Source organism: Eptesicus fuscus, chromosome 15 (assembly GCF_027574615.1).
Source record: "Eptesicus fuscus isolate TK198812 chromosome 15, DD_ASM_mEF_20220401, whole genome shotgun sequence".
NCBI lineage: Eukaryota > Metazoa > Chordata > Mammalia > Chiroptera > Vespertilionidae > Eptesicus > Eptesicus fuscus.
The window spans coordinates 62217524-62237934 of record NC_072487.1 but is presented as its reverse complement, the minus strand read 5'-3'; the positions used below and the strand labels follow the sequence as shown (position 1 = coordinate 62237934).

At 41.0% G+C, this 20411-nt stretch overlaps 1 protein-coding gene across 3 annotated transcripts; it reads left to right on the top strand.

The window, feature by feature from the left end:
• Positions 1 to 86: 86 nt before the first annotated feature.
• On the top strand, positions 87 to 14901 carry INIP (INTS3 and NABP interacting protein). Of its 3 annotated transcripts, none has more exons than XM_054726991.1 (5): positions 87 to 211; positions 7460 to 7534; positions 7857 to 7959; positions 10768 to 10858; positions 12222 to 14901. In XM_054726991.1, the coding sequence occupies exons 3-5, from the start codon at positions 7922 to 7924 to the stop codon at positions 12315 to 12317; spliced, it is 225 nt and encodes a 74-aa protein (XP_054582966.1). In that variant the 5' UTR covers positions 87 to 211; positions 7460 to 7534; positions 7857 to 7921; the 3' UTR covers positions 12318 to 14901. The 3 variants fall into 3 exon arrangements, with proteins under 3 accessions (XP_054582966.1, XP_008140011.1, XP_054582965.1); XM_008141789.3 differs by lacking the exon at positions 7460 to 7534 and adding an exon at positions 1149 to 1231; XM_054726990.1 differs by lacking the exon at positions 87 to 211 and adding an exon at positions 1148 to 1231.
• Positions 14902 to 20411: the final 5510 nt, after the last annotated feature.

Genomic DNA, 20411 nt, shown 5'->3' with positions numbered 1-20411 from the left:
CACGAATCGGCGTGGGCAGCGGCTGTTGGGCCCGGGTGGGAGGCGGGACTTCCGCTCCCTCGGGTTACGTCATCAGGAGGCGGAAGTGCAGCGGGGGCGGGAAGGTTGTAGAGCGGCACGTTGCGCTAGGTTTGCCGGTCTTGAAGTGGTCGCGCCCCCTTGGAGAGCGCGATCCCGCGGTGAGGCCGTCCCTGGCGCACTCGCGTCCCCGGTAAGTTAGGGCCGCCCGGCGGCTCCGGGGGGTGGAGGTGTATGGCTCCGGGGCTGACTTGCTGCCGTTGTCTCTGTTGCCACTGGGCAGTGGCCTCTCGGCTTTCCTCGCCTTCCAAAGTTTCTCACCCCTCCTCTCCTACGTCTCCGCCACTGTCCCCGCCCAGCCTGCCCTCCAGGACCGCACGCAGGGACCCTCCCGAGGTGCAGGTGCAGCCCCGTCACCTCCCTGATTGACGTTGCCCTTCTGCAGATGTGCCTTCCTAAGCGGACTTCGCTAGCTCTGCGCACCAGCCGCGGGAGACACCTATCCATGTTCTGTTCCAAACCGACATCTGTTTGCTAGCGCTTGTACTTTCCCGGGCTCCCCTGAAGGCATCCTCATCGCGCCCACAGAGCCAGTCGCTCTCTGCTTCCTGAGCAGTGTTGACGCCTTTTAAAGAGCGCGTTTGTTAACCTATTTTAGCAGGGTTGCTTTGAATGAGACTATATTTTCCCTCCGACTATGTGTTCCTAGAGGGCAGGAGTATGATGGGATCTCCTTTTTAGCTTTCAGTGTACACAGTTGTTGCTGGCTACATTTTGTAGTAAGGGAAACGAGAGGCACCGTAGATGAGTGATTTTTCTTCCTTCTGTGACCGTATTGATGTTAGCAAGTGATTGATACATTTGGTGATATTTGGTAAACGACCTAATGACGTATTAAAGACAGCAATGCTTAATGTTGATATCAACGTCTGCAAGAATAGAGATTTAACCTTCACGCTCTAATTGAACACTTGAGCTTGCGGAGTCTGTGTGCTTTTCAGATTTATGTTTCTGAAGAGATGAAGACAGTGGCAAACGTTTCATTGTAGGAAGGCTAGCTTGTTCCCGACAACTTTTCATTTGTTATTAAAGTATGGTGCATTTTGTATGCATGTACACATTTTTTACAGGTGATTGTAAAGTGCTGACCAATTGCCACTGAACATAGTTGAAACAGAAAATAGGAAGATGGCAGCAAACCCTTCAGGACAAGGTAATGCATGCCGGAACTTACCTTTATTACTAGGAAATTTTCCCCCACATAGTAAACATATTTTAATAGAAACTTAATAGAAACTTAAACTTAATAGAAACTTTGGCAAAGGGCATTTACTGTAGCCAGAATAAAAAATAAATAGCAAAGTAAAACCCCATATTTAAAGCAAGTCCAACATTGTATCAGATATATAATATCCTTAATAGATGTTAATCCTATCTTTTAATCTGTGTTAAGATTATTCACATTGTAAACCTTAGGTCCTCCTCTGACATCAGTTTTCTTGCTCTTTACTTGAAGTCAGAACCACTTTTAAAGAAGTTATATGGTCACCAGGCTATATCCATACCTTTATCTTCGTTTGCTCTAAAAATTTTATTACACATTTCACCTGTATTAAGCTAGCTCTCTAAGGCTAATCAAGTTAGACACATCCTAAAGAAGTTTTTATTTAATGTACTAGATCTTACTTTGTAAGTAGTTTCCTGCTTCAAAAATTAAAGCAAACTTCTATTTCTTTTCCATATCAAGTTTAAATTCCTATTTGACCCACCATATTTTTTTTGTTACTCATCTTTGGTATGACCTGTTCTGATTTTTAAAAATCTTAGTTTTGTTTTGTCTTTTATTTTTTTTACTGATTCATAGAGGGAGAGAAACATAAATGATGAGAGAGAATCACTGACCAGCTGCCTCCTGCACGCCCCCGCCGTGTATTTAGCTTGCAACCCAGGCATGTGCCCTTGTCTGGAATCGAACCTGGGACCCTTCAGTCTGCAGGCCCACACTCTGTCCACTGAGCAACCCGGCTAGGGCAGTTTTGTGTTATCTTAGTCTTCATATAAATGGAATCGTAAAGCGTGCACTTGTTTGTATGCAGCTTCTTTCACTCTGTGAGATGTACCCATGTTGTGCCAGCTATTAGTAGTTCATCCCTTTTAATTTCGGAGTTCCATTGTATTAATTTATTACAATTCATTGAGTCATTCTCCTGTTAGGAGGCTTTGGGGTTTTGGCCATTGTGAATAAACCGCTTTTAATATTTGCTGTAAGCCTTTTTGTAGATATTTGGATAAATATCTAGGAATGGAGCAGCTCAGTGTATAGTCAACTTTATAAAAAACGGGCTAACATTTTCCCAAAGTGCTTGTACCATTTGCGTTCACTCCAGCAAAGTGTGAGAATTCTGGTTGCTCCACGTATATAGCCTTGGCTGGTGGTCTTTTCTGGGGGAGCCATTTTGGGGGTGTGAAGTGTCATGTCATTGTAGTAGTAACTTGCATTTCCTCGATGACCAATGTGGAGCACTTTTTCACATACTTATTGGCCATTGTAAATCTTCCGTTGTGAAGTATTGGTTCATGTCTTCTGCTTCTTTTTAAAAACTGGGTTATTTCTTTTTATTTTGAAGTCTTTTGTATAGTCTGGATACTGGTCCTTTGTCGTTGCTAATTGCATTATCTAGATCATCTTGGAGTTGGTTTCTGTTGACTGCACTTTTTTTTAGTATAGGTCACACTTTACTTTTTCTTACTATACTTAGTGATTTGTCATTGGATACGGGGTATTCTAATACATTGTAGAGATCCTGGGTTCTGTTGTATTCCCCTGTAATGCGATTTTTGTTCTAGCAGACGGCTGGGTTCAACTCTTACTCCAGATTGTCTCCCTTGTGTTGGCAGCAACTGAAATCTCTGCTCATTCTTTTAGTTTCCAGCTGCTGCTTTATTGCTGGGCTCCCTGTGCTCTCCCCATATGTGTGCAGTTTACAGAAAGCAAAAACTGTGGGTGGATTTCATAGGCATGTTTTAGGCTTTACTCCTGCCTTTCCCTCTTAAGTCCCTCCCCTAATATTTGGCTACTCTGCCAGCCCTGAACTCTGTCCTCTGATACCTCAAATTGGTAAGGTGAGCTGTCCAAGCTTTTTGTGGATTGAGGAGAGCTTCAGGCAAAAGGCCACAGATTCCCAAATCTCACCAGTTTCACTTTCTGCCAAATTTTGGTCAGTCTTTCATGCCTTCAAATAATAGAGTTACTGTAACCAAACTACTCTGCCATTCCTGGAAGTTGGAAGCCCGCTGAATCTATTTTAGTATATGAGTTGGATTTAGGGTAAACTAAAGGTTACATGAGTTTTATAAAAGTGTAGTAAAAAGCTAGTTGCAGTCATAGCTTTACCAGCTGTAACCAACTAATACTGTTCTGTTCTCTCAAATCACAGGTCAGTATTCCCCTGTGGTTTTTGACCTCTTCTTTTCCAAGTTATAAGGACTCATATTGAAATTCAACAAAAATGAAAGCTAAGAGAAGTCTAATTTGAAAAGAAAATATGCTAACAATCACACAATGCAGCCCTAATGAAAATAAAATTTTAAATTATCTCTTTATTCTAGTAACACAAATACACGAGATTTACAATTCGCTGGTTACTCATTTTTTAGCAGTTGAAATAAAACACAATCATTTTTAGTGTGGCATTTGATTGATCCATAGTCAAATCCACTATGAAACACAGTCAAAACCACTTTGGCTTTTGTTACTGGTTTGTCAGAGATTTTGTTGGCGTCATGGAACTGCTGCTATTAGCCACCAGCAGAGGGAGTCCATGTCATGTTCTATAGACTCCCAGACTCTCGATGAAAATATTAAATTCTTATTTATTTGGATCTATTGCATTTTACTTTATTAAATATTTCTGCACTGTTTATGAGTATAGGGACTACTTCTTCTGGGGATTGAATGTCAAGTGCCATAATTATAGTGATAACTGAAAGAACAATGACTAAACAATTCTTGACCCATACATTATAGTATATTAATGTCTCTGGTGTAGGGGACAGAATCCCATTGTGCCCACTAACCCCTCTTTCAGATCTAGCCTTCTATCATATTGTCGTAGTGTCAGGTCTGCTGAATTTCATAAGCTCTTGGCAGATAGTTACTGATGTCTCATATTCTTCTTAGCATCCATAGTAGTGTGGAACATTATTCTTAGATTGAAGTAACATTTTGAGAATTTTAATATATAAAGGCAGATCCTCAAACTGGAATTTGTCCAAGGTACCATTCTTGTGTAAAGAGTCTTTCGTTATTGGTAATACTGTATCAAGGTCCTGTGATCATGTGGTGGTAGTTGGATTGGTCTAACCTGAGAATCCTGGTGAAATACTGAGTAAAGAATGTGAATTCTTCTCTTTGATTATTTTATAATGATCTCAAAATGCTTGTAGAAATATCTATAAAGCCCTAGCCGGTTTGGCTCAGTGGATAGAGCGTCGGCCTGCGGACTGAAGGGTCCTGGGTTCGATTCCGGTCAAGGGCATGTACCTTGATTGTGGGCATATCCCCAGTAGGGGGTGTGCAGGAGGCAACTGATCGATGTTTCTCTCTCATCAATGTTTCTAACTCTCTATCCCTCTCCCTTCCTCTCTATAAAAAATCAATAAAATATATATATTTAAAAAAAAAGAAAGAAATATCTGTAAATCCTGCAGATCAAGTGGTAGAAACTGTTGACTAGGGGCCACTCTTGATGCTCTTAGCAGTGATTTTAGGGTGCTATGTAGGAAGTGGGTGGCTTTACTCCTGGGAGGTTGTCTTGGTTGACCTCAGACCCAAGTAGAAGTCTTACCTAAACCATCTATGGTCCAGAAGAAAGCAAATTTACCCTTCTGGCTTGTACTAAGGTATTCTACTTTTGAATTCAGAGTTTGTTCCAGTGCATAATTTGCTTTTCTGGAACTTTTTAGCTTAGCTACAGTTCCCTGTATCTACCCCTTCCTCCTGAACCTAAACAAAAAAGTACACAGCTATACTTTATAAACAGACATATACTTACTAGTAGAAACAAAACACCTAAATGTTAACACTAACTTAATTATTAACATAGTGACTATTATTTCCACCCTTTCTTTACAACTGTTTATTTATGTACTTTAACTTTCCTTTTTGCATCTTATTGTGAATTCATGGCTCACAGATTTGATTTGTTCCATCTAGCTATACTTATTATTCTCTTTAATGTCCCAATTGTGTCAGCCTGGCTAATCTCAAACTGGCTTCTTTCTTCTTTGAGCATATCCTGAGCCTTTAAAAAAAAAAAAACACTTCTTGCTTTCTGACAAGATATTCCAGGTCCACTTGATTATTTTCCTTCCCTATGACATGGAACTAGTACTCCCCGAGAACCCTGGTTTCTTTTAACGGAGGATAGTATAAAATATTTTCTTGTGAACAAATTAATCTCTAGGGAATTTATATTTCTCTAAACACCACTTCAGTTCTTTCCAATGTGGTAACTTATTTTGCTCATCATATAATTAAACACTATTGGATTTTTTACTTTTCTTTTCAAAAATTTTCTTTTTTATATTTATAGTACCTCTAAATCTAAAAAGATGTAACTATATAATTCCTTTCTAAATATACAACAGCCTCTTCTGAAAAAAAGGGGGGAAAAAAACTTGTCCTATAGTTGAAAATATAGCTGGTGGTGTAACTTGCTTTAAATATATACAGCTTCATATATATACACATGGGAAAATACCAGTTTTCCCCTTTTTTTGAAAAAATAAGAGTCTTTGGGGCCTCAGAGAGAGAAAAACATTGATCAGCTGCCTCCTGCATGGCCCCCATCAGTGTTGAAGCCTGAAACCGGGGCATGTGCCCCGAACTGGCAGCCTCGTGGTGCTTGGGACGATGCTCAGCCAACTGAGCCACTCCGGCTAGGCCCCAGTTTTCTTTCCCATTGAAAGCATTCTTCACTTTACAAAGAACTCACTTTTGGATTCCCTTAAATAACACATTCCAGTATATACCTATTCCTCCATAAATATCTTACCTTAATTTGTATTACATCACTTTTAGGGAAGTTTCTAGTGTATAAAATCAATAACACTCATATTCTGAATTTCCCATCGAATATATTATCAGATCATTTATACACATTTATTTGTTTATTTGGATAACAGGCCAACCATGAGGTAGTACATAGATTGACAATACCATAGCCTTCCTTAGTGAAATAAGAACACTGACAATCAAAGAAACTCTATTAATTTAGAAATTATATATTAATTTTGAGCCTATAGTTACTAATTTTCACACCTGATTTCCACAGTAACAAGGCGTTAACTCTAGCAACCTGTGCTCTGATTGTCAAACATGCATGAATTTTTTTAAGGAGGCTATTCCTTCTTAACCAAGCCAAGAAAGACCTGTGGTTTTTTATGAGAAGTTGGTGAATTATATGCAGTTGTTGTTTTTGTAAGTAAAAAATGGCAGATATAGGCAGTTTAATAAATTTAACTTAATACATAAATTAAAAGTTCTCTTATAGTGGTTATTATATTTATGTAATATTCCTAGTTGTATAAAGATGAGTTGATATTTATGGTTTGTGATGGCCAGCCTTATTAGAGGTCTAAATTTGTAAGAAGTTATTTAACTGTTAAGAATATTTTTTTGTGTGGCCTTTATTTGTATAGCACCTTCTTTTTAAACCCCTTTGGCAGATTGCCTTGGCGATCAGTTGCTTTGGTATTAGTTAAAGTAAAGGTCTAACGCTGTGGTTTGTAAACTACAGTAGCTCCCCCTTATTCATGAGGAGAATGTTCCAAGACCCCCTGGATACCGGAAACCTCAGATAGTACTGTGCCCTATGTATAGTATGTCTTTCCTATACATAATACCTATGAGAAAGTTGAATTTATAAATTAGGCCTAGTAACAAATTAACAACAATAACTAATGATAAAATAGAATAGTTATAACAATACACTGTAATAAAAGTTATGTGAATGTGGTCTCTCTCAACATATCTTACTGTACTGTACGTGCAGCACGGATACACTGGACAAAGGGATGATTCACATCCCGGACGGGATGGAGTGGGATGGCACGAGATTTAGCTGAAAATGCTGCAAACTCAGTGTGTATATTTTGTATGTACATGTTGGAATTAAATTCATATTTTTAAAACATAGTGTGTTACTGCTTCTGGGCCAAGGTCTTCTGTAAGATCAAGCCCATCGTTAAGTATCGATAAAGAACATACTCTTGTACCCTGTCAGTTATGCTCCATTTCTTTCTCAGAATTGCTTTCTAATCAGCTGCAATTCTTTGACTTATTCCTTGAAAGATTGTGTCATTTCTGAATGAAAGCAGTTGAGAAAAAGAAACATTGTTTTGATCTAAGTATGTCTAATGCTTTATTCTTCCATGAAAGAGACTTTCATAAAGAGGCCTAAAAGTGAGAACTAAGAAAATCTCCACTCCCAGAGATTGACTGCGCAGGATAGAGGTTAGTCCTTGCAGTATTGGGGCCTCAGAGATTTTGTTAAAAAACAAATGTTGTTACCCATACCTTGGTGATTAAAATTCTTTAGAATTGAGTTTTAAAAGTCCTTGGTCAGCATTATGCTTTGCATATATCCATGTATTAAGCTGTTACAGTTGCTGGGAAATAGCAGTAGGGAAACGGTAACCATCTAAAGAGACTACTTATTAGTGAGTTCATTATCATGTTAGAGAAGAGAATTTTGCTGCCTGGGTTTCTGGATGGCCTAAAATAGCTCTAAAATGTTTTTTATTTCTTTTTCTTCTCCCAACCTTCTTTTTTTTAGGTTTTCAAAACAAAAATAGAGTTGCAATCTTGGCAGAATTGGACAAAGAGAAAAGAAAATTACTAATGCAGAACCAATCTTCAACAAATCATCCTGGAGCTAGGTACCGAAGAATAATGTGATATTTAAGTTCAGTGATATAAAAAATATCTTGGACAAAATAATTCAAGTTGGTTGGCAATGGTTTTTTTAATATTGGAATTTACATTATATTTTGTTCCCTAGCTAGATTTGAAAAAATTATTTAATTGATTCTATTTTAAATATTTTAATTCTAATTAGAACATTTAATTTTCCCTACAGCCTACTTTTATGAAAAGATAAGCATTTTGTATGAGTTTTGTTTGTAACTTAAATTATTCCAGTGTCCCACTTTTTTTAAAATATATTTTTATTGATTTCAGAGAGGAAGGGAGAGGGAGGGAGAGATTGAAACATCAATGATGAAAGAGAATCATTAATCAGCTGCCCCCTGCACACCCCACACTGGGGATCAAGCCTGCAACCCAGGCATGTGCCCCAACCGGGAATTAAACCATGAACTCCTGGTTCATGGGTAGACGCTCAAACACTGAGCTATGCTGGTTGGATTCCAGTGTCCCACTTTTTTAAGCATTCTGCAAAGTAGGTAAATTTAGATAGCTTAATGCCCTTTATTCAGTTTGTGCCATCTTAAATCTCTTCCCTCAGATCTATTATCCCATCCAGCCACTACCCTAACTGTCCCATCTTTTCCAGCCAGACCTCTTATAGAGTTGTTTATGCTCATCTCTCCTTTCTTACTTATTTACACCTCAATCCACTACCAGGTGTCTCCTTCCCACTTCCTAGAATGGGTTTGAGACTAGTTCACTTGCAACCACCTTGTGGCTAAAGCTGCTAGACCAAAGTCCTTTTCTAGTTAGAGACCTTAGCATTATTTGACACCACTGATCACTCTCTCCTTCTTAAAAATACTCTTTTGTTGGCTTCCATTCACTCACTGTTACACTATCTTGCTTTCTTTCGCAGACGTTTCTCCACTGCCTGTCTCTGGAATGTTGATGTTCCTCAGGGTTCTGTTCTAGGCCGTTTCTCAGTCTACATCTTTTCACCAGACCGTTGCATCCACTTTCACAACCTGTTAATTACGTGCGGATAACTTTGACACATTTGCATTTTTAGCCTAGTCCTTTCTCCCCAGCACCAGGCTGCCTCCTGAACATCTCCATTTTGATGTCCTCCAGGCATTTTAAACTAGTAGTCCCCAAACTGAACTCATCTTCCCTTCCTTTAACTGACTACTTAATATTCTTGTGTGTGTGTGTTTTGTCTCAGTGAGAGGTACAGATCTACTAGTTACCAAAGTCAGAAATTCAAATTTTAATTGTTTATCATTTAATTACTATCTCCAAGCATTTACCATTCTCTTACGTTTACACTTTGAAATGTGTTTCAAATCTGTCCACTATTCTTCATTGCCCTGGTCCTGGCACTGTCATTTCTTTCCTGGTTACTATAACTGCTTCCTCACTGGATTTCCTGTAGTCTCTCAAATACATTTGTCAGTCATGTCAGTTAGGATGTTTTAATCTGGAAATAACAAAAAACCAACAGTTTCCATACACATTAGGATACATGTTAATCAGGAATATGAAGATCAGGTGGTTCAGAGCAGTTTAATGCGGTGGCACAACTGTGTCAGCAGTGATCCAGCTTCCTTTCATCTTTCCTCTCTCCATGAGTCAGCAGCTCCCTTATGGTCAAAATATGACTGCGATATCCTAGGCCTCACCTCTACACCAAGCCACCTGGAGAGGCAAAGGCCAGGAGGTTCCTACCCTATGTTCCTTTTGTAAGAGTGAGGAATATATTCTCAGGAGCCTTCCAACAGACTACCCATCAAATCTAGTTGCTCAAAATGGTGTATCTTTCTCTTGCCTAAGCCAGAAACCAGCAAAGGGGATGGCATTGTCTTTTTTTTTTTTTGTCTTTTTTTTATATATTTTATTGATTTTTTACAGAGAGGAAGGGAGAGGGATAGAAAGCTAGAAACATCAATGAGAGAGAAACATCGACCAGCTGCCTCCTGCACACACCCTACTGGGGATGTGCCCGCAACCAAGGTACATGCCCTTGACCGGAATCGAATCTGGGACCTTTCAGTCTGCAGGCTGATGCTCTATCCACTGAGCCAAACCGGTCTTGGCAGGGGATGGCATTGTCTTACACCAAAGTTCTCCCCTGAGGAATGAGCCTGGCCTGCCCGGAAGCATGAAATCACTGATAATTGAACTAAGTTCGGGTTCCGTTAGCAAGAAGAGAAACAGCTGTTGAGGAGGTGACCCGCACTGTCTGCCATTGCAGTGTTCTTTCTGAATTGCCGTGTGGCGCTTCTGATCATGTCGCTCCTCTGCTTCTACCATTCCTTGGAAGTCTCCCTTTATTGCTAGGATAAGGTCTACATTTCTTCATTTCTTTCACAAAGCTCTTCATGTCCTGGCACCTACCTTCCCCTCCAGCCTCATTTTTGCCAACCTTCTTTACCCTTCCCCAATCCCGACCTCCAGTCCTACTAAACTGTGAGTTCTTCAAACACGTTAAGCTCTGCTGCCCTGGGTCCTTTTGCAGGCCATACCTTCTGCTTGAAACATTCAAGTCTTCAGTTTTCATTATAAATGTAATTTATGGTAGATCGGAATACCTCAAATCCGTTTGAAAGTAAGGGACCATAAATCATCAATAAAAAGGACATAATTTGAAGCCCTAGTAAATAACAGGCTTTCTTCGTGTATATTAATGTAGACAGTGAGAGAAGGAAAAACATATTCTGGAAGGTCTTTTTCTATCCCAATATATAATGAAAAAATGTGATTCAGAAGTAAGCAAGCCTGTATGTGAAACAGCCACGTAACTGAGATTCCTGTTTCAGCATCGCACTTTCGAGACCCTCTCTTAATAAGGACTTCCGGGATCACGCTGAGCAGCAGCATATTGCCGCCCAACAGAAGGCGGCGTTGCAGGTGAGCCAAGTGCAACTGACATTCTTGTCTCTGGAGATTCCTGGGTCTTGGAAGCCAACACAATTCCTGTTTCGTATTTCAGTGGAGCAATATCAATAAAAATGTTCCACACATAATTGCAGTGGTTTGCTGATGTTCAATTGTGCCCAGAGGATTTGAAGGACCAAAACAGCAGTAATGAAAATATCTTTTATGGTGTCGACTCGGTCATGATTGATTCTGTGCTGTACCTGGCAAGGGATTGCTTGCACACGAGAGTTTAGGATATTTGGATGGACAGAATGATCTTAAAAGCTGAACTGGCTAGTACATATATATTTTTTCCAATTAGACCCTTGGATGGTCTTACTGGTTTATTATTGTTGTGTGAGTTCTTTTTGTAATGTCTGCATGGCTGTTTTACAGGAAATGATTAAAGCATCCTCTTACTATAGGAAAGTAATCCATCAGTTTAAAAATATATTTCCTTCATAGTAATAAACAGTTTCAGTACTACTCTGATCTTCGATAATTTAAGATTCCCAGAGACATCATTATCTTTGCTTTTAAACCTCAGAATTTCAGAATTTGAAGGGACATTAGAGATCATCTCACTTTTTTTGTTGTTGTTAATCCTCACCCGAGGATATTTTTCCATTGATTTTTAGAGAGTGCAAGGGAAGGAGAGAGACACACAGAGAGAAACATCGATGTGAGGGAGACACATCGGTTGGTTGCCTCCCACACGTGCCCTGACCGGGGCTGGTGATCAAGCCTGCAACTGAGGTATGTGCCTTGACTGGAATCGAACCCGGGACCCTTCAGTCCACAGGCCACAGTGCTCTCTCCACTGAGCTAAACAGGCTAGGGGGAGATAATCTCACTTTAGACGACATAAAAGCAGTCCTTTCTTTAGTGACACAGGAAGTCACTGGTGGTTTTCTGTTATTTATATTCTAGCATTCATCTGCCTTCTCCCCCTCCTCCTTCCAACTACTGCCCTTCTTTCTCAAGCTCCTGCTTTGTTGATCAAAAGCAGAGTACTTGGGGACCATTATTGCTAGTTCTCTCCATTTCAAGGAACAAAGTATATCATTTGTGCTTTTGACTCAGTTATTGACTGAAAAGAATCATTGGGGAGAAAGTATGTGTGATAGATGAGTACCTGGTGCAACTTGTTAATATGAATTCTTTATTATTGTCCATCTCCTGGGTATTTTAACAAAATAAGCACAAGCACTGATTGTTAAAATAAATTTGGTCTCAAAAGAAAAAGAAAAAAATTGATCTCAAGCACTCAGAAAAGATAATTAATTTCAATGCCTTGGCTGAAGAATTGTGACTCTTAATAGCTTACTCGCCTTTTTTTAAAACTCTTTCCCAGCATGCACATGCCCATTCATCTGGATACTTCATAACTCAAGACTCCGCATTTGGAAATCTTATTCTTCCTGTTTTACCTCGCCTGGACCCAGAATGAAGAAATTATTTGTAATGACATTGACTTTGTAATATCAAATGCCAAAGCTACTATCGTTCAGTGCTATACAAGCTGTGACTTTCAGAATCGGTGAACTTATATTTTTTACTTCCTTAAAAGAAAGGTATGTGTAAGTGAAAGCAAAAAAAAAAGGTAACCAGGATGATGAGAGCTTTGGAAGCTGTATTATCTGAGGACTGATTATGCTACTGTGACTGTAACTTATTTGTAATGCAGTTTGATTTTAAGGCTAAATCAGACTCTCAATTAGATGGTCACACAAACTCACTCCCCACCCCGCAAGCCCCCAATTAGTTGGACTGAGTACATCATGTCCACAGAGACTTTAAAAGCCATTTACAGTACTTTAAAGAAATGAGGGTGCTTTTTAAAATGTGAACCAAAAGGTTTAAATAAGTTACATTCATATTTGCTGTGTATAGAATTGGTATCAGTGTACCTTTTGAGTTTATAGTCAACATATCCTCCTGAAATATTCTTTAACTCGTAACTGGTTTCCTTTCAATTTTAAAAGAAAATCCAAGATTAAGTTACTAAATGAAACATCGTTTATAAACCTATGCCACTATAAATTAGGTGACAGAATACTATTAAAAATAAATGTATGAAATGTGGTGGTTTTAAATTTTATACATGCTCTTATTTAGTGTTACTACAGTGGTGTACCTGCATGGTTTTATTGTCCGTTTTTGTTCTAATTAGAAACGTGTGCAAGCTGGGCCCCTTTTTAATTCCTTTAAGGGGAATGGCGTTGGGTTTTCAATATGACACATCTTTAACAGGATCTGGAGTGCATGCATCCCTACAGCCTTACCCTAGTCCTACAGAATCAGAAATCTCTTAATTCAAAATAAAGTCTGAAAACCATGGGCTGGAGAATTCAGTTTTCATGATATATGTTTATAAATTCATAGATTTGTAGGTCTCTGAAACTTAGAGATCATTTAGCTAAAATCTACATTATTTTTACTTCTAATAGGACTCAGATTATTTTATACTATATCACAGGTACAGTATTTTACATACTGCTTATGACTGACCTCATCTTGGCCTTGAGTCCCCATCCTCTCTAGTGGTAGGATAAAATTTAAACTTAAATTTCCAGTTTGGGTCAATATTTAATCAAAGTTCATCTCCCTTTTCAAAAAGTTTCTTCTCCTTCCCTAGACATTTGCACCAAGCACATAGCCCCATCTTGCCCAAACTACTTAAAGCAGAAGTGGGCAAAAGAATTGGCTGTGCCATTTAGATGCCTTCTCTTGAAAATTTGAATTGATTTTCTTCATTTGGGTGAGTTGGCAGCTGTCCCCACTGTAACGGTCACCATTGCGGCAAAGGTGCCCTTACTCCTGCTGCTGAGCTCCCTGGGGGCTTGGGCTCCTGATCTGCCTCAGGTCTTGCCAGCTTCCTTTAGTGGTCCTCACTTTTTTGAATGTGACTAAGTTTCTGTCCTTTGTGATACACGACCTACATCCATGGTTCTATATCTACTTGATACTAGGGAGATAGGAAATTTGGATTGTAGTTTTTATACTATCAAAGCCTCTACCTAATGTGTGACTTTTATAACTTAGGTTAAAGAGATCTTTTTTCCAGTGATATCTTTTCTAGTGTCCTAGCCTTTTAAATAGATGTTGCTTAAATCATGCACTCCTGGCTAGTAAACACTTTCTCCCCTGCTCCCTTAAATCATTTTCAAATTCAACTCAATTCCATATGTAATGATTAATATCTACTCTGTAAAACACTGTGCTTCATGGGGGGGAGGAGGGATGATGAGTGATACCTGCTCTTAAAGAGTTCACAGTGGCAGAGCCTACTCTGGTGCAGCGGTAATGCTCACGGAAGTCAGAATGCAGTGAGTGGCACGGGAGAGCATCCTGGAGCCGGCAGCAGTCTGGATAGGCCTAGAAGTACTGGCGTGATTTTACCTGGCAAGGCAGGGAAGAGCTGCTCCGGGTCAAGATTTCATAATCAAAGAAGCAGGAACTAAGGCACTTGCGAGGACTACAGAGGACGTGGGGAAGGGCAGCAGTGGACTCCGTCAGAAGCCCTGAGATGAAGTTTCATTATTGCTTCCCTTGGATTATGGGTGAATTTGCCTAACTTGCTTAATCTCTCTTTACATGTCACTCCATCTGCAATGTAGGAAGAGAACACACTTTGTCTACTTCATTAGAGTGACAGGATGTAGTAATAGGAGGTTTTGTTCCTTGAATCTTGTTGCTGTGTGTTTGTGTCTGTGTCTTACTTATGGTGTTGATTGTATGTTCCATCAGTAGATAAGATCTCTGAAGGCAAGAGTTTTTGTTTCTCTCCCTTCCTCTTTGTTTACTACTGTATTCTGCTTAGAAGAGCATTTGGCATATAGTAGACAGTCAGTACCTACTTATTGAAGGAAGGGAGAAAGGAAGGACGGACTATATATGACCTGGGTGGTGATGTAAAGGGTATTGTTGTTTTTTTACTGTGTGTCATGGTAATAAAGTTTTGAAAGCCACTGCTACATAATACAGATGATAGTACTTTGTATGATTCTGGAATAAAAACTGAAATGACACAATTTCAAAGGCAGATATTTTTTTCCTGAACCATCTATAAGCTGTCTCATTAAGTTGTCTCAGTTCTTTTGTTTCACTTTAGCAACAGAATCTCTTAGTCATCTACTCAGCATTTATTCTTTCTTTGCCCCTTCCCCCTTCCCCAGTATAGCCAACATGCTTCAGGGGAAGCTGACCGCCCAGCAACAGGAGTGGGCCTTCCATGTTCCTGACCAGTCAGGGAATTCATTTCCTTTTGCCACAGCCGGTCAGCACATGGTATCTCACAGACCGCAGGAACTGGTTCAGCATTGCACGTGTTACCCACATTCAACCCAAATGAGACTCCAGGAGAGGATTGTTGGGTTTATGGAAAAGACATGTTCTCACATTTCTGAGAACACTACCCAAAAGGTTTCTTTCTCTCTAGATCTGTAAAGGAAGTGCATGTATATACTTATGCTGCTCCGCTTACCATGGGGTTACGTGCCAATAAACCCATCGTAAGTTGAAAAATTTAAGTAGAAAATACATTTAATACAGCTAACCTACTAAATAGCATACCTTAGTCCAGCCTACCTTTAACATGCTGAGACCACAACATCTAAAACACGCTGACAATACAGTGCACTGCAGAGTATTGTTTCTTTGCCCTCATGATCGTGTGCCTGACTGGAGCTGACTTCCTATGACCGCCATGCTGCAAGGAAGCCCAAGCTAAGCACGTGGAGAGGCCATACGGTGGAGCACTGAGGTGCCAGACGTGAGTGAAGCCACTTTGGACCTTCCTTCTCAGCCCAGCCACCAGCTGAATGCAGCCAAGCGAGTGACCCCAATTGACGCCACCTAGAGCAGAATTGCCCAGCTGAGCAGAATTTCCACAGAATTGTAAGAAATAATAAATTGTTGCTGTTTTAAACCTCTATGTTTTGGAGTAGTTCATAATGCAGCAAAAAATAATGGGAACACTCTTGATCTCCAAACTCCCATACGCATTGCCAACATGACGTCTCTACTTGAAAGTCTAATGGGCATCCACGTCCAAAATCGGACTCTTGATCTCTCACCCTCCCAGCATTTCCCACCCAGTAAAAGGCTACTTGCACAGCTGTAAACACAGGAGTCATTCTAGACGCCTTTCTCACACTCCTCTTTCAGTCTAGCAGCTCCATAATCCCATGAATTCTCACCAGTTCCTCTACTATCATTTTGCTCCAAGCCACCATCATATTCACCTAGACCAGTGGTCGGCAAACTCATTAGTCAACAGAGCCAAATATCAACAAGTACAAAAATTGCAATTTCTTTTGAGAGCCAAATTTTTAAACTTAAACTATATAGGTAGGTACATTGTTATTAACTTAATTAGGGTACTCCTAAGCTGGCCTTTGCTAAAAACTCAAGGGGCCAAAGAGCCGCACGTGGTCGGCAAACCGCGGCTCGCAAGCCACATGCTGCTCTTTGGCCCCTTGAGTCGCGGTTTGCCGACCACTGACCTAGACTACTGCAATAGCCCCTAACTGGTCTTCCTTTTCCACATTTGTCCCCTGCCCTTCAAAGTTGATAATATTCAATACAGCAGCCAGAGTGATACTTTAAGAATGTAAGACACATGGCCCTGGTTGCTGTGGCTCAGTGGGTTGAGCCTCGTACCATGCACCAAGAGGTTACCAGTTTGATTCCTGGTCAGGGCACATGCCTGGGCTGCTGGCTTGATCCCCAGTAGGGGGTGAGCAGAAGGCAGTTGATCAATGAGTCTCTCTCATCATTGATGTTTCTATCTCTCCCTCTCCCTCCCTGAAATCAATAAAAAAAAAAAAATTTTTTTTTAAAAAAAAGGAATTTAGCTGCGACCCCTTCACATGCTTCTCCAGTGCAGTCTTCTGGAACTCTTCTCAAGGCCACAGCTGTTACCACCATCGGGGAGATTCGGAGCCTTGCAATGTTGTAGCAACTACAGTGAAGCTGGCAGCCATAGTTCTGTTAAGAAAACAGGAGTGTGTGCCAGCCCCTCATTCTCATTATGGAGCTATTAATTCAAGTTCTCTTCGGAAAGCATCCAACAGTGAAAATACAGGCTCTGAGCAGCCACAAGCAGGAGCTCAGCCCTCCAACCAGGGAGGCACAGACCTTTAGGGAACCGAGTTCCCCCAGTTTAGCCACTTTGTGAGACAGATGCCAAGCTGCTCCCTTTGATCTGCTAGGCTCCTAGGGAATGGAGAGGGCCTGCAGGTGACAGTGGTCGGCCTGTAGGCTGTTCAACATTGCTAACTTCTGAGGCTGCAGAATCCAAGAGGACTGGCTGCCCCTTCGAGAAGGAGCTCCCATGTACATACAGCATGCCAGAAGAGAACTAAAGAATGAGTAAGACTTACAAAAGGAAGGGGTCGTGGTGAGGAGCAGGTGGAAGGAAGAGGGCATCCCAGGCAGAGAGGGAGGGGGTGGTGTAACAGTAGGAGCCAGCAATCCACGTGGAGGGCTGGGAGCTTTATTAGAGAGCCGTTAAAGAGGAAATGGTAGAATGAGGCTGTACTTAGTGAGATTTTCCTAGGAAGCAGTGGCGGATGGGCTGGTGGAGGCAAGGCGACCACTCAGATTGCTGTTAAGTGATTGTAGGGCCAAATGATATGGGCTGATCAAGTTGGTGGCCGTGAGAGGATTCAAGGGTGTTAAGGTAGAATTATCAGATAATGGAAGCTGATTGTGAAGGATGAAAGAGGAACAGGGAGAGGGAGGTGGGAGGTCCTAGAATAACTGTCAGGTTTCTGGCTTGAGCAACAAAGTGAATACAGGTGCCATTTCCTTAGGGAGAAATAAGGGGTGGGGACCTGGGGTTGAAGAGCCTTTCTCCACTGGGGTTGCACTAGAGAAGTAAGCCCTAATGCTGTAAGGCCTCCATTGTCTGGAACAATTAACGTCTCTCCCCTGCGCCTAGAATGGTGGTACTTATGTCCTAAGAAGAATTGAGGAAAATAGGCACTTGAGTCATTTTCTGCGTTGTGTGGTTCAGGTAAAAACCCCAGTGGAGAAAGGTTAAATGTGGGTGTACCTATGCTAAAGCCATGGGAGGGGGTGAAACTGCCTTGAGAAAATGAATACAATTGAATCTATAAATGAGAGAATCAAGGGATGAGGAGCCTGAGACAGAGAATCTAGAGACGCAATGGGAAAACCAGGAGTCAGGGACGCCTCACATTCTCATGGAAGCCAAGGAGATTATTTTTTAAAAAGAGAATGGGTTGCCCTAACTGGTTTGGCTCAGTGGATAGAGCGTCGGCCTGCGGACTCAAGGGTCCCAGGTTCGATTCTGGTCAAGGGCATGTACCTTGGTTGCGGGCACATCCCCAGTAGAGGGTGTGCAGGAGGCAGCTGATTGATGTTTCTAACTCTCTATCCCTCTCCCTCTCTGTAAAAAGTCAATAAAATATATAATAAAATAAAAAAGAGAATGGGTAATGCTGTTTCCCTGTGGTTATTGTGCCACTGGGGATGCTAGAGGTGATTATTGGAGCAACCCTTTTTAATTTTAATAGTTACATATTTATATCTATTTATTGCAAGTAATACAGCATCTGTACAGTAATATGAGCAACCACAGCTAAGAGTTATTTTTTGACAGTTACTATTTGTCAGCCATTGTTCTACATGCTTTATATGTATTGACATCTTACCTAATCCTCACACATAACCCTACAAGGTAGACACTGTTATTCTCCATTCAATGATGAAGAAATTGAGGTACAGAGAGATCAAATAATTTGCCCAAGGTCATAGAACTAGTAAGAGGCAGAGCTGGAATTTGAACCCAAGTGGTTTGTTTCAAGGAATCCTGCTTTTAAAAAAGTATTTATTTTTTGCTTTAACATAAATGTAAGTTTAAAAAAAGAATAGCCCTAGCTGGTTTGGTTCAGTGGATAGAGCATCGGCCTGTGGACTGAAAGGTCCCAGGTTCGATTCCGGTCAAGGGTGCATGCCTAGGTTGTGGGCTCGATCCCCAGTAGGGGGCGTGCAGGAGTCGGCCAATCACTGATTCTCTCTCATCATTGCTGTTTCTATCTCTCCCTCTCCCTTCCTCTCTGAAATCAATAAAGAAAATTAAAAAAAAAAAAGAATAAATTTAAAGAATAGGAGAAGTAGACTCAGCTTTCACAAACATTGTGAAGGAGGCATGGGAATGACTGACACTTGGGAAAGAATGCCCTGGCTGGAGAGTTCCACTGAGAAGTAATGAGAGCAGAGAAATACATGATAGTGGGGTATCCATAGTCTACACATGCCTGAGAAGGTAGGGCAAAAGGAAACATCTGGATCCTACCGTTCTCTGCCTAGGGGAAGGCTAAACTGTATCCTTTCAAATCTGGGCCACTATCATAGGGACAGACAACAACAAATACTGTACTAATTATCAACTAGCAAAATGTCTTTGTTCTTGTGGGGGTTAGAGTCTTTACTCGTGTCCTCAAAGATTCACTGGGTTCTTTAAATTTGACCAACCTCTTCAACATTATTACCATCCTTAATTGTATTAGAAAAGTGCTAAATTACCCTCCGTGATTGCATTTTGAACATTTCAACAGCTGAGCACATTGTAAATACTCCAGCAGGAATTTTTTATTTCTCATCCTCATTTCTTTGGGATCCCATGAGAAATACAAGAATCTTGTTTATTGCTGAAATATATCTTGTTTAGTGTCTTTCGTGCCCGTCCCTGGTGTGTTCCCAGCAAAACTAGTCATAAAAATGCTCCCAAGTAAAGGAAGAAATAAAACAGGGAAACTGAAAGGAAGAGAAGGAAAAGGAAATGTCTTGGGAAAGAAGATGGGTGCGCCTTCTGGGGCTCCAGGTCTTAATCTGGGAGAGGGCAAGAAAAAGGAGATGGACTAGATTGAAACCACCCAAAAAGTACTGGTCCTGAGAGACCCCCTCAAGCACTTGGAAATGATGGCTTGACACCTCAGTGAGAGTGGGCAGGCACCAGGCCATTGATGCATCTACCTTTCAGCATCCCTGGCTGGTGATCGCCCGGAGGTCCTCTCCTCTCACGGTTTTGGTAGCGCTCAGTCTCTGTCCTCAAGGCCTACACGGCTGTGTGCTAGCCAGGCCCTCGGACTCCCTGGCTCAGAGCTCCAGTCTTACAGTACTTTGGGCAGTACTGGATCACAGCTCAGCCTGTATGTCGTAAATCCACCGCAAAGATTTTCACCGATCTACTTTCTGAATTAAAGGGAGGGAACAAAATGTGTTCCCATCTGGTAGGGACAAAAGAAGTCATGTTAACAGTAATAACTCAAATTTCACTAGTTCTTGCCATTACTGCTACAACCCAGCATTCTCACCTGAGAATCTATCTTTGGTTTTATCTGGGGGGAGGAGGGGGGGTCTCATCTGTGTATGTCAGGGTCAATACTCTCATCTCACCTCAGGTCCTTCCTTTCAGCATGAAGATCCTGAGATCTATGAGACTGGTGAGGAGGGTTATGGAATCTTTACGATGGGAGGTGTGTGTGTGTGTGTGTGTGTGTGTGTGTATTTT

What these genes read in the sequence shown, in the direction of transcription:
- INIP (XM_008141789.3), top strand. Translation starts at nt 1,207, where the DNA reads ATGGCAGCAAACCCTTCAGGACAAG. An exon ending in AGCAAACCCTTCAGGACAAG is followed by an intron (nt 1,232 to 7,856) that starts GTAATGCATGCC and finishes TCTTTTTTTTAG; the next exon opens with GTTTTCAAAACAAAAATAGA. An exon ending in ACAAATCATCCTGGAGCTAG is followed by an intron (nt 7,960 to 10,767) that starts GTACCGAAGAAT and finishes TTCCTGTTTCAG; the next exon opens with CATCGCACTTTCGAGACCCT.